Raw genomic sequence first — 13,611 nt, forward strand, 5'->3', positions numbered from 1 at the left:
TGTTCAAAGAGGATGGAATTGATGGAGTGCTGTATTAATGTGTTCTGTTCAAAGAGGATGGAATTGATGGAGTGCTGTATTAATGTGTTCTGTTCAAAGAGGATGGAATTGATAGAGTGCTGTATTAATGTGTTCTGAGCTGGGAACTTTAGAATGGTGGATTTCAGGATTAATGCTTAATCCTCTCTTTTTGCTAATCTCAAGACTAACATAATCGCGAGATTATGTTAGTCTTCAGATTAAATATTTAGATATTCAAATTGGATTCTAAGAACGCCAGATTGGTTCGTTTTCCTGACTGGAAGTGCCTTCACTTAATTTCTCACCAATTTATTTATTAATACATTAATTAAAATTGGTTACAAAAGAATCTAAAACATATTTTTAAATATTTTTCTTCACCGATTAATTTAAAAAATGGCCGACCACAAATTCTTAATTTGTTAGAAATTGCGGATTTCTCTCATGGGACAGAATTAATTTCAAGGCTGTAATTGGTCAATACGAACTATATTCCTGCACGCTCATTGGAGAAAATAATGTATGGATATCCAACAAGTTCTAAATGAGTGGATTAAGGACTAAAATTAAAAGTTTCCACAGTGGATATTTGGATTAAGTAGTCAGGATTAAAGCTTATCCATTCTAAAGTTCCCAGCTCTGTTCAAAGAGGATGGAATTGATGGAGTGCTGTATTAATGTGTTCTGTTCAAAGAGGATGGAATTGATGGAGTGCTGTATTAATGTGTTCTGTTCAAAGAGGATGGAATTGATGGAGTGCTGTATTAATGTGTTTTGTTCAAAGAGGATGGAATTGATGGAGTGCTGTATTAATGTGTTCTGTTCAAAGAGGATGGAATTGATGGAGTGCTGTATTAATGTGCTCTGTTCAAAGGGGATGGAATTGATGGAGTGCTGTATTAATGTGTTTTGTTCAAAGAGGATGGAATTGATGGAGTGTTGTATTAATATGCTCTGTTCAAAGAGGATGGAATTGATGGAGTGCTGTATTAATGTGTTTTGTTCAAAGAGGATGGAATTTATGGAGTGCTGTATTAATGTGTTCTGTTCAAAGAGGATGGAATTGATGGAGTGCTGTATTAATGTGTTCTGTTCAAAGAGGATGGAATTGATGGAGTGCTGTATAAATGTGTTCTGTTCAAAGAGGATGGAATTGATAGAGTGCTGTATTAATGTGTTCTGAGCTGGGAACTTTAGAATGGTGGATTTCAGGATTAATGCTTAATCCTCTCTTTTTGCTAATCTCAAGACTAACATAATCTCGAGATTATGCTAGTCTTCAGATTAAATATTTAGATAAACAAATTGGATTCTAAGAACGCCAGATTGGTTCGTTTTCCTGACTGGAAGTGCCTTTACTTAATTTCTCACCCATTTATAATTAATACATTAATTAAAATTGGTTACAAAAGAATCTAAAACATATTTTTAAATATTTTTCTTCACCGATTAATTTCAAAAATGGCCGACCACAAATTCTTGATTTCTTAGAAATTGCGGATTTCTCTCATGGGATAGAATTAATTTCAAGGCTGTCATTGGTCAATACAATTTACGAACTATATTCCTGCACTCTCATTGGAGAAAATAATGTATGGATATCCAACAAGATCTAAATGATTGGATTAAGGACTAAAATTAAAAGTTTCTACAGTGGATATTCGGATTAAGTAGTCAGGATTAAAGTTTATCCATTCTAAAGTTCCCAGCTCTGTTCAAAGAGGATGGAATTGATGGAGTGCTGTATTAATGTGTTCTGTTCAAAGAGGATGGAATTGATGGAGTGCTGTATTAATGTGTTCTGTTCAAAGAGGATGGAATTGATGGAGAGTTGTATTAACGCTAAATTAAATTCAATAAAGTTCAAAAATTTTCAATATCTCAGAATTTTAAAATAAATATTTAAGAAGATTAAAACTAGTATGAGATGTATTGGGTTATTCACAAAAGATGACACTCTAATGACGAACTGAAAATCTTCAATTTTTAAAATCTGAAGGTTAAATTTGGATTTAGTTCTTTGACAGAGGTTTTAAATGATTTTGCGAAGAAAGCATAAAGTTTAAAGCTTCCATTAATGGGAGTAAAAAAGTCTGATAAAATTCCAAAATAAAAGTCTCATCCTTTGTCGTTAACCCTGTAGACTGAGGTCTAAACTGTCATTGAGACTAATTTAGGACTCGAGCTCAGGGGACTAAGTTGCTGCTAATTTTCTATAATTTTCTACAGAGTGGGATTTTAAACCGGTTTATGTTGTATAAAGTTTTCCTGGTAAAAGGATTCAAGGGATTTGATTTAAATAAAACCAACCAAGGTCTGTTTTATTTTCATCGGGCATAATTCCTTAAGTCAAGTCTAAGAGCTGGCAGCTGTCGATCACATGACACAAGCTGTCCTCAGCTGATTCATAAATTAGGTCTAAGATTGAGCCATAAGCTTTGGTCTAAGGAATGTCTTGAGCCAGAGCTTTTAAATCGTCGGCTCTGGCTGAATGAATATATTTAGTTCCTGAACATCAGGTAGATGATCCTCCTCTAGGTCCCCGTTCAAGTAGAAGAGTAGGTGCCAGATACCAGCGAAGGTTAACCAGGATACAAGGAAACTAGATGTAAACCCTGAACATGTTCACAGTGAGAACCAGAAAACTCCGGAGAAAAAAGGACGATTTTTAGACTCAAGTTATGATTTTAAATAGTCCAGTTAACATAGACGCAGCCCTTGATCACTGAAAACAAATTCATTTCACGGAATGAGTGATTTAATAAGTTACTTATACGGTCGTTGGCGATATTATGTTTAAAAGCTGGTTATAAATCAAAATTGAAATCGAAAGTCATCTTATTATATTGATATAATCGCCTACCACCGTAGTAAAACTATTTGCTTTTTCAATTACGCATTACTGTCGTCTTCCTATTCCACAGTTTTCAGGTTCTTACTGATTTAGGATGAACGTTGAAGACGCGGTCAGATTAATGATTAGCGGGAAAATATTAAATTGATCTAAATTAATTCTCCTGTGCACTCTTGGTCACACTAGAGAATTAGCTTAACTATCCGTACTTCTTGCTATTTATAAAATTTGACATTTGATATCTCAAAAAAGTATTTTAAAAGGATTTAAAAAAAAATGTACATCGCCACTCCAGTCTTAAATTACACAATTAATTTCAAGTTTAATTTCATGCAAAAAGAGGAACATGGATAAATAAAGTAAAACTGGATAAATGAACATGTTCAATTTTTATCTATTCTAGGACCTATAAAACATCTTTGAAAAATGTAAAATATCAAAAGATCACCAAATGAACGTTTGTTAAATGTTTTTATTTAGCAAACACGAAACCCCAAAATATTAATAAAATTTTATTAGTAATTTTTTAAAATATGATTCGAAAGAATAAGAGTGAGAACTAGAAAACGATGGAAAAGGAAGACGAATTTAGGCTCAAATTATAATTTTAAATAGTCCAATATGCATGGCATCCAGCAGTTGTGCAGTAGACACAGACCCAGTTCGATTAATGCGTAGATTTTTTAGCTGCTAGTAAAACAGTTCGCTTAATAACAGCATCAATTTCACAAAATATTAAATATCGTCTTTTCCCCCCAGTTGTATGGGCCTCACTGTAAGAAAGAGTATTTGAACCTAGAAAAATGTATCTCCATCTGAGGTCAACACAGGTTGTAAAGATATCATCAATGTATCTGGTTTTTCTCTCATTAAGACCATGATGAGCAATCTTCAAAGTTCCGTCTTTATCTATCAATCTTCTCTCTTCTTTATTCCTCTGCCTGGAACAGATATAGTTTAAAGGGATTGTTAACACATTTGACCAAAGAGTGCAAGGTACCAACAGTTAAAGGGAGACTTCGTAATTTAGCTCCTCATGGTTCTTAATGTAAGTTTTTCTAAAATCTGATATATTCATCATTTATGTTTGTTTAAAGCAAAATTACACTAATACTCTTTTCTCTGGATATCGCATTTTATGATTGACAGGGTTTGCCAAAAAAAACAGGTGCAATACAAGACTTTTAGCATGAGTATAGTTTAGTTATTCAGAGGTGGTTTTCAGAAATGGAGTTTCTTGGTTTCAGTCTAGTGTTTTTTGTTTCCTAAAAATGTCCATAATTTAATTTAAGAAAATTAATAATTTTCAGTTGTAGATTGAATATAAAATTCTGAATATTCTGAATAACGAAAGATGAATTCCTCTATAGAAATTTTAAGTATATTATGTAAATTATAATATAAAAATTTGTAAATTATTTTTTTAAGAAATTCATCTAATTGAAAATGTATCTTTTTAATTTTTTAAAACCCCACCTTCTTATTGGACTAAAAGCTAAAATAGCCTCACGCATGGGACTAAATGCATTGCAAAATCTTTGATTCATATTAAAAACTAGACTTTTTCTGAAAATTCGAAGATAGATTTATAATTTTATATCCTTCAATGACTTCACTTAAAATTATATTTTTGTTTCACGTTTGCTTCACGGTTTAAAGATTTGGAATATTATTATATGGTTCACTTGCTAACAGTAGAAGTATTTTCAACTCAACAAATACCAAGTGAAAACTGAAAAGCTTTGATTCATTTCAGATGTAAACAGGTGTACTCAATACTCATATATCGTAAGTGTGAATAAACTAAAGTACCCAATGACCTGAGGCCGTTCCTTCCATAAACTACATTAGTCGACAACTTAATGTCTCTTGGTCGTCAAATGTACGGAGAATTCTATCTATCAGATAAGAATTTAGCATGAGACATCTAGCGGCCAACATATCGTCCCCCAAAGTACGTGAACTACACGACCACTTTTTTGTCAAATCAAATTAGACCGCGTCAATGGGTCTAAATTACGATTTGGGTGACAAATCAGAAAATTTAAGAAGAATGAATCATTTTGAAAAGATTTAATAAGGCTAATAGAATTTTTTTTGCAGAAAATGCTAGATTTTTCGAGTATTATGTGCGTATTTTGGCATTAAAGATTGGAGATAATCTAATATGATATGGGACGCTCTGTACCTCTCAACTAGAGTATATAAAAAAGCAATGTGCTTATCTTTATCACCCTCAACTAAGCTTTTGTTGCGTTCTGCAGTAATTTGCAGTACACTGGCAGAAGATATTGTATAGTGTAGTGGACAGTGTTATACTGCTTGTGTTAATTACAATATGATCCCTAGGATGCAATCAGGATAGTCAAGTTCCATTCATTGTGAAGTCTCAAACATTCACAATCTTAATACTGTTTTGTTTAAGTATTAGCTTGGGAACCCAGCGTTGCCAAGATTAATCATAATTACTCCCGCCGCTTACCCGCACTTGGTGTAAAATTACGACCCACTCTATTTAGAATCTCAAAGCCAAGCTAAGAACATTCCCGTGGTTCTCCAAAGTTCCCTAATAAAAATTTGATGCAAATCGGTCCAGGGGTTCATAAGTTATGATCAGACACACAAATAAACAAACAGAGATTACTACTTTTTATATATAGAAAGACATTTAAGAAAGGTTCAGTCAAGGAGTATGAAATAAAAGGGAGATATAACTGATGTGGCCCGCCCTACCATATGATTATACATGCTTTGCAGACGGTACTTTATTTGTATAAGAAATATTTGTCTGATGTACAATTACCGCGTATACAATAACCTATTCTGAATATTTCTTATACAAATGGAGTACCCGTCTGCAAAGCACGCATAATCTTATAGTATGGCGGGCCGCGTCAGTTGTATCTCCCTTCTATATCATACTCCTTGGGTGTAGTATATTAACGAAGAAAACAACACTCTACCCGTATTTTATTAATGAATCAAAAAAATGAAAAAAACATTGGAAATTATTTTACCTAAACTCTTGAATCATCGAATATTATCTATCATTAATGATAAGGTTTCATATCTCAATATTGTCTGAAAATCTATCTGATAAGGTTCCATATCTCAATATTGTCTGAAAATCTATCTGATAAGGTTCCATATCTCAATATTGTCCGAAAATCTATCTGATAAGGTTCCATATCTCAATATTGTCTGAAAATCTATCTGATAAGGTTCCATATCTCAATATTGTCTGAAAATCTATCTGATTACAAAGATACCGAGTTACCCGCAAAGAATTTTCCAATGATACTGTACGGAATTTATTTGAAAATTTGTCTAATAATAATGGCCTCATGCAGTTGTAATCTTTTACAATAAGACTCAAACAATGTATTTTGGGAAGAACCCAGAATTTAACCTGAAAATCGTTGTATTTAAATAGTTTTAGGTTGTCAAGGAAGTCTCATTTTTTTAGGGTCCCCCTGTATGTGTTCACTCAAGTGTCCGTGGTGTGAATGGAGCCCAGGTCCCTGTGTTAATGTTATTCTAATTTACTATATAAACAAACGAGGGAGATAGGACTGTAGTATACTTTAAAAAGCGGAGAGGAGGTCAAACTTTTGTGTTGTGAGAAACGGGATTAAAGGGAGTGTTCGCGAAAATGAAAGGGGGTAATAGGCATACGGCGAAAAATAATCGTTTTGGATCGCTACTGATCTTATTTCTATCTGTTGCGTTTATAAGGAGAAAATTGTTAAAAACGACTTGCACCACAGAATGTAGAGTTCACACAAATTGAGAAAGTTGCAACATACAACTTGTGGCAGAGACACATAGCGGGAAAAAAATTGTTGTTTCAAGTGCATTGTATATAAAAAAAAAAAATTATGAAATATCAACTATATACAAATGCGTCGAAAAATAATTGATGAATATAGGTTTTATTATCTAAATGAATTGTTTGATATTAAATTGATTTTTTTACGATCCCAGTCGTATATTGCAATTTGTATGGATGCTCGGTACAAGTCGCTTTTACCAATTTTCTCCTTATAGACGCAACAGATAGATGTAAGATTAGTAGCTATCAAAAGCGATTATTTTTTGCCGTAAGTCTAAAACCTTCTTTCATTTTTCGCGAACACTTCCTTTAAGAGTTATCCGTAGATTTTGTTATCCAAAGGATTAAATTGATTCCTACTTAATATCCCTTGGTCGGAATTTATGACCGAGTTAATATAAGGTTCAAGCGCATTATCGCGAAGTTTAAAAAATGTTTCAAAGAATACCGAGCGTGGTATAGATTTAAAGCTTTTTTACATAAATGTTTTGACTTTATATGTTTTATAATTATTCGAATATTTCTATAAAAGTATAAGTTACCCCATTTGAAAAGTTCAAAGGCAGACGAGTTTTCAATAATGCCTTTTTTGATTCATTCCCTAGCATTTATTAATAAAACAAAATATAAACTATTGTAACGTATCTTTAATCAATTTATTGGTACATCCTGTATAAACTAAGCTAAACAGTACAGTAGGAGTCCATTTATTGGTACACCCTGTATCAAGCTACAACAGTCCATGCAGAGTCCATTTATTGGTACACCCTGTATCAAGCTACAACAGGACATGCATAGTCCATTTATTGGTACAAGCTGTATTAAGCTACAACAGTCCATGAAGATTCCATATATTGGGACACCCTGTATCAAGCTACAACAGTCCATGAAGATTCCATATATTGGGACAACCTGTATCAAGCTACAACAGTCCATAAAAAGTTCATTTATTGGTACACCCTGTACAAAGTCCATTAAAAGTTTATTTAATCGTAACCCTGTATCAAACTACAGCAGTCCGTGAAAAGTCCATTTATTGGTACACTCTTATCAAGTCCATGAAAAGTCCATTTATTGGTACACTTTGTATCAAGTCCATGAAAAGTCCATATATTGGTACACCTTGTATCAAGTCCATGAAGAGTCCATTTATTGGTACGCCCTGTATCAAGTCCATGCAAAGTCCATTTATTGGTACACCTTGTATCAAGCCTATGAAATGTCCATTTATTTGTACACCCTATATCAAGTCCATGAAAAGTCCATTTATTGATTGGTACACCTTGTATCAAGTCCATGAAAAGTCCATCGACCAATATCTAATTTGCATTTAACTAAAACCTGAATTGGATATTTTACCGATTCTTCAATTTGAATAATATTTGTTAAATTTATCAGCTTCAGACTTTTCTACACAATTGTTGAAATCAAAATATTCACGTTAAATGTACCTAACCTAATTAAAAAATACTAACCGTCAAAATTAAAAAAAAATTTGCCCTTTTGTCGCATTTTTTGACTCTTTTTCGTTTGACCCTGTGTCGTTTGACCCTTTGTCGCGTTTTTGACCCCTTGTCGTTTGACCCTTTGTCGGTGAATCAAACTATTTTATAGAAATTAGTTTAACTTTTGGATAGACATTTTTAACAAAGGTTTGAACACAAAATATATTAAAAACATATGGCCTTGTATTAACCTTACCTATAGCAGATTATCAGAGTTTATTTTACATCGATCCCCATAAAACTGTGAAGTTAAAAAGCAAACACTGCGCCCCATATTCTTTAAAAGATATAAAATCATTTCTAGTTTTCCTTCCTTATATTCCATAGTTTAATGGGGACCTTCTTAGGTTTTACCTCAAATAACATTTTGGAAAATCCTCTATGGGCAATTGGGAAATTAAGCGTCTGTGGAATAAGAGACTATGAAAGTTTCCAGAAAATAATAATGAAACTAAACTTTTCTTTTTAAAAATCATAACGTCATTACATAAACTCTGAACAGGCATCAAACGCCCCAGCCCCTCCACTTTTTTGTCCTAGCACTCGCATTTCTAAGGAAAAGTAATTAAAATTTTTAAATTTGTTAATGCATAGAATGTACAGGGCGGTAATTAAAGCTACAGATCAAAAAATTGCATTTTTGAAAAGCCCTTGATAAATGGATGTAGAAACATGTGTCACATCTTAATATTTGTCAAAAACAAAACAAAAATAGCTTTTTACATTTTTTTCGGAAAAATTGTTTTTTACATTTTTCTGACCATTTATAACATTTTTTCAAACGTCTCTGTTAAAATTAGCGGTATAATTTTTTTCAATGTGCTAGCCTTGAAAAACTGGAGTATGAATTTGCATTGGAAGTTGCAACCCTACCTTTCCTCAACGGTCTTTTTCTTCCTGGTTAAGCATAAATTCAAGTTGTGAAGATTAGGAAAGTTTTTACACCAGTCATCCATCTTGAGTGCTCTTAATGGGGACCAAACAAACCATAGATTAATAAAAATACAGATAGAACACTAGATGTCGTCATTCCAAGATTTAGGGGTTTTTCGTACACAACAACTCTGAATCAGAGGTCCAAATGAGTTACGCGCGTGCTCTCTATCTGTCTTGTCATTCAACGCGGCATGCGCGTAACTCCTTAAGGCTTCTGCCTCAGGGTTATTGTAAACGGAAAACCCCTAAATCTTAAAAAGACGACATTTTGTGTTCTATCTGTATTGTTATTAATCTTTAAAAAGAAAAACAAATCCATTTAAATGATTGTAAACGAAATACAAGAAACTGAGTACTTATGAAAGTTTTGACAAAATGATGAATGATTGAAAAGAATTGAGTATTTGCCACAAACCATACATACTTGCAACCCAAAATCGTATACCTTAGATAATTAAAACTATGAATTCTGTTGGATCATAAAATCATGCTTTAAAAAAATCTAAGGTTTACACCATCAGATTGCAAATATATGGGGATCGTAAAATTTGAGTTTGTGTCAAAGGCTTATAAATTCATTTGTGAGTTAATTTTGTTTGAAGGTTGATAGAATTACTTTTGTTGATTCAACAATAATTGAAATTAATCATAATTCGATATTGCTGAATTATCGATTGAATCTTGCTGATTTGAGTTTTCATCCTAAATATTTCACAGAATTATAATTTAAAAATTTAGTCTATTAAAGCTTGGGGATTAGGAATTAGCGAAAATATTTCTTTTTAGTTTTGCATTTGGCAGAAATACCGGTAATTTTCATCATTATTTATTTATAATTGTTTAATGGACCAATTACTTATCATGACAAGAAGATTTTAAACCTATCAAAATACAAGTTCGGAATTGACGTGTTCACGATTCAGTGAATTTTATTTTCATTATGACATTAAATACTTTTAGTAAGACAAAGGACAACTTAGCACATTAGATCTTTTACAGAAACCTGTGCCACGCAAAACTCAATAGAGCTTTTTATCTTCGGGCTCTATTGGAATAAACTTATTCAAGTTCTGGTTTATCGTTCTAAGGCCATGAAAAATAGCGTCGTGGTAATTTCCATTCTTATTATTCAGAACGTTCGTAAAAGTATATTATTGGAAAACAAATTTTTATATCCGCTAAAATTCGTAATTAAAAAAAAAGTTTGTATGGTTAGATACTCTGGATGCGCTCCGATGTACTATGCTTGAAAGCTGTAAAAGCTGAGAAAATATTTGCGCCCCCCTCCCCTCTCACCAACAACGTTGTCACTTCATCTTCCGCCAATAATCAGTAACGTCATATGAGGATTTTTTCAACTTCTATGCCGACGACATGTTTATATAGTACAGTGGAGCGCATCCCAAGTATCTAACCTTGGTGATACGGGAAGCCGTAGTATTTACATTTGAATTTCCGAGCCTGGTCAACCTTTCCGAGTTTATACTGTGTCTAGCTCTATGGACAGGACCAGCCGGTGCAACATGGTTGACGTGTTCGGACTTTATGCTTCATATAGGTTGAATTTAATTTTACTAAAGGGGCAGAGGTGCGTGCAGTTCCGTTACCTGAGCTCTGAGAGAGCATACACCGATCCAACAGAACTGGTTCGTTTCCCTATAGAGTCAACACGTACCAACCCAGACCCATCCGTATCCTCTGGTAATTATTGTAAATGTCAAATCTATCATGGTTGATTTATTTGTAAATTCTGACTACAGTTGTCCTCGTTTATATTTCTATATAATCTATTTAAAATTCTTTTAAAAAATAATTAGCATGTACACACAAAAGAGTTGTCAATTAAAAGCTTTTCTTTGTTTACTTTTAAACTTGTAATTTGAGAAATTCTTGTTAGGGATCAAAGCATATTTAATTAACTGTATCCACCATAGTTTCAGTAGAAGTAAACATATCCATTTACTGATAGCGCCGATAACTCTAATTGGATAATGAGTTTCTATTGTTTCAGAATAGACAACAAACGCATGACTGAACCCTGATTGGATCAGGCGCTAATGGATTCGGCATACAGGCTGTATCACTGTATTCAGTATTATTAATTGCACACCACTGTATTATAATAGATAGATTCAAAGGGCATATTTCTGAAGAACAAATAAATTGCAAATAAAACAATCCTAATTTACATTTTCTTATAAATATAAAGACAGACTGAATATTGGTTGTTATTTTTTTAAGCTAGGGTCTAATTTTGTACAAGAAAAAGTTTGTGTCAGTAAAAGGTTTTTTAAACGTGGCGAGAATTTTTTCTCACGTGTTTCCACTAAACATAATTTTAAAAGTGTTTAACCTATTAATCTAATTCATTTTTAAAGACAACATTTAATCTTTACCTGGACCAACAGATCCGCTGTTCATCCTGCTTACTCTCAACCATCTTGACAACTTCCGGTTGGTGTCTGTCAGAAATCCTCAAAAATTAGATTATTCATTGGATATTCTTTAATCAATGGATGAAAAAGTGGCATTGTCCGGTTTAAACATTACCCTTAAAAGGTTTGATTGATCAATGATTGAGATGTCATTGCTTTTATATCTGAAAAAACTCTAATTTTTAGTTGCGGATCTCTGCAATAGTCATGGGTGAATTTATGCTGCAAAGACAGTTCAGACAATTTTAAGAATTTAAACGTACAAGCCAGAAAAACAACGACGACCTACACTTTATTGTTATTCTGATAAAGGACTAAAGGGTAACGATGTGAATCGATCCATATAAGGAAGAAAAACGTCATAGTTGCTTAAGTAAACGTTTCCGCCATAGTTGCCTAGGTAAACGTCTACGCCATAGTTGCTTAGGTAATCTTTTCCGCCATAGTTGCTGAAGTAAACGTTTCCGCCATAGTTGCCTCGGTATACGTTTCCACCATAGTTGCCTAGGTAAACGTTTCCGCCATAGTTACTTAGGTAAACGTTTCCGCCATAGTTACTTAGGTAAACGTTTCCGCCATAGTTGCTTAGGTAAACGTTTCCGCCATAGTTGCCTAGGTAAACGTTTCCGCCATAGTAAACGTTTAAAATGATACAGCTGTGAAATTTTTGATGGCACTCGTTCAAATAACATTTGTTAAAATAACATTTATAACCATGTTAATGAGTATTTTCCAGATAAATGATTAAATCACTGCTTGATAAACATTATGAAAATAATTAAAAAGATGAATTTTGAATAATGAACTAGTAATCCTAAACTTCATCTCTGTTCAGCCTAAAGCTTAATACCGATTAAACATCATCAAAGGAGAATATTAATTTCATTATTTACTAATTACACCCACCTCACCCATATAGTACAACAGAGTACACAGAGAACAAAACACAGTACACAGAGCACAGGATATATAACACAGAACACAGAGTACATAGTATAGAACAAAGAACATACTACACAGAGCACAGTACACAGTACACAAAATACAGTACACAGAACACAGTACACAGAAAACAGTTCACAATACACAGTACAAAGTTCACAGTACACAGTACACAGAACACAGTGCAAAGTACAGAGTACACAGTCCACAGTAAACAGTACACAGTTCACAGTACACAGTTCACAGTTCACAGTATACAGAACAGAGTTTATAGGCAAGAACTTTTAAAGAAGGACATTTCATTGGCAGAGAGACATTTTCATTGATAAAAAGAGAAGTACTAAATCTTTGAGAATTTTGATCTCGTTGTCACAATGATGTGTTCTCTGAAATATCATAATCATAAAATGCCCTATCCAATAATGTCTTAACTAAGAAATGTCCTATCTATGAAATGTCATACCTATGAAATGCCCTATCTCCCTATCTATGAAATGCCCTAAACATGAAATGTCTTCTATAAGAAATGTCCAAACTATGAAATGCCCTATACTTGAAATGTCTTCTATAAAAAATGTCCTAACTATGAAATGCCCTTTACATGAAATGTCTTCTATAAGAAATGTCCTAACTATGAAATGCCCAATTCATGAAATTTCTTCCATAAGAAATGTCCTATCTATGAAATGCCCTATATTTGAAATGTCTTTTATAAGAAATGTCCTAACTATGAAATGCCCTATCAAAGAAATGTTCTAACTAAGAAATGTCCTATCTATGAAATGCCCTATACATGAAATGTCTTCTATAAGAAATGTCCTAACTATGAAATGTTCTATCCCAAAAATATCCTATCTATAGAATGTCCCAAGATGTATTTAGGTTCCAAAGTATAAAGAGTACGCAATACACAGAATATAATACATAATGAATAGGCCTCATGCCTTAAAGAGAGATGTAAAATTTCACCCCCCATTTCGAAAGAAAAAAATCGTGTAAAAATTGCCTAAAATGGCAAACTTCATGGGCCTGGAGTGAAAATTAAATAGTAAACAGCACAAATCCCTTAAAAACAACATCATTTTT

General features: G+C 33.1%; 1 protein-coding gene across 4 annotated transcripts in view; it reads right to left on the bottom strand.

The window, feature by feature from the left end:
- LOC111699646 (G protein-activated inward rectifier potassium channel 2) overlaps window positions 1-13,611 on the bottom strand; it is a 34,966-nt gene that overhangs the window by 11,380 nt on the left and 9,975 nt on the right. For 3 of the 4 annotated variants that reach the window (XR_002764791.1, XR_002764790.1, XM_023470368.1), the window contains exons 2-5: window positions 11,545-11,622; window positions 10,756-10,846; window positions 3,671-3,816; window positions 2,530-2,636 (exon numbers count right to left, since the gene is read on the bottom strand). Coding sequence is in view for 2 of the 4 variants with exons in the window: in XM_023470368.1 (XP_023326136.1) it covers window positions 2,530-2,636; window positions 3,671-3,816; window positions 10,756-10,846; window positions 11,545-11,622 (422 nt within the window). In the remaining 2 variants the exon portion in view is untranslated. Of the gene's footprint in view, window positions 1-2,529; window positions 2,637-3,670; window positions 3,817-4,351; window positions 4,465-10,755; window positions 10,847-11,544; window positions 11,623-13,611 lie in introns of those variants that run through there. The other variant, XM_023470369.1, reaches the window with a different exon arrangement.

This window comes from Eurytemora carolleeae, unplaced genomic scaffold (assembly GCF_000591075.1).
Source record: "Eurytemora carolleeae unplaced genomic scaffold, Eaff_2.0 scaffold339, whole genome shotgun sequence".
Classification (NCBI taxonomy): domain Eukaryota; kingdom Metazoa; phylum Arthropoda; class Copepoda; order Calanoida; family Temoridae; genus Eurytemora; species Eurytemora carolleeae.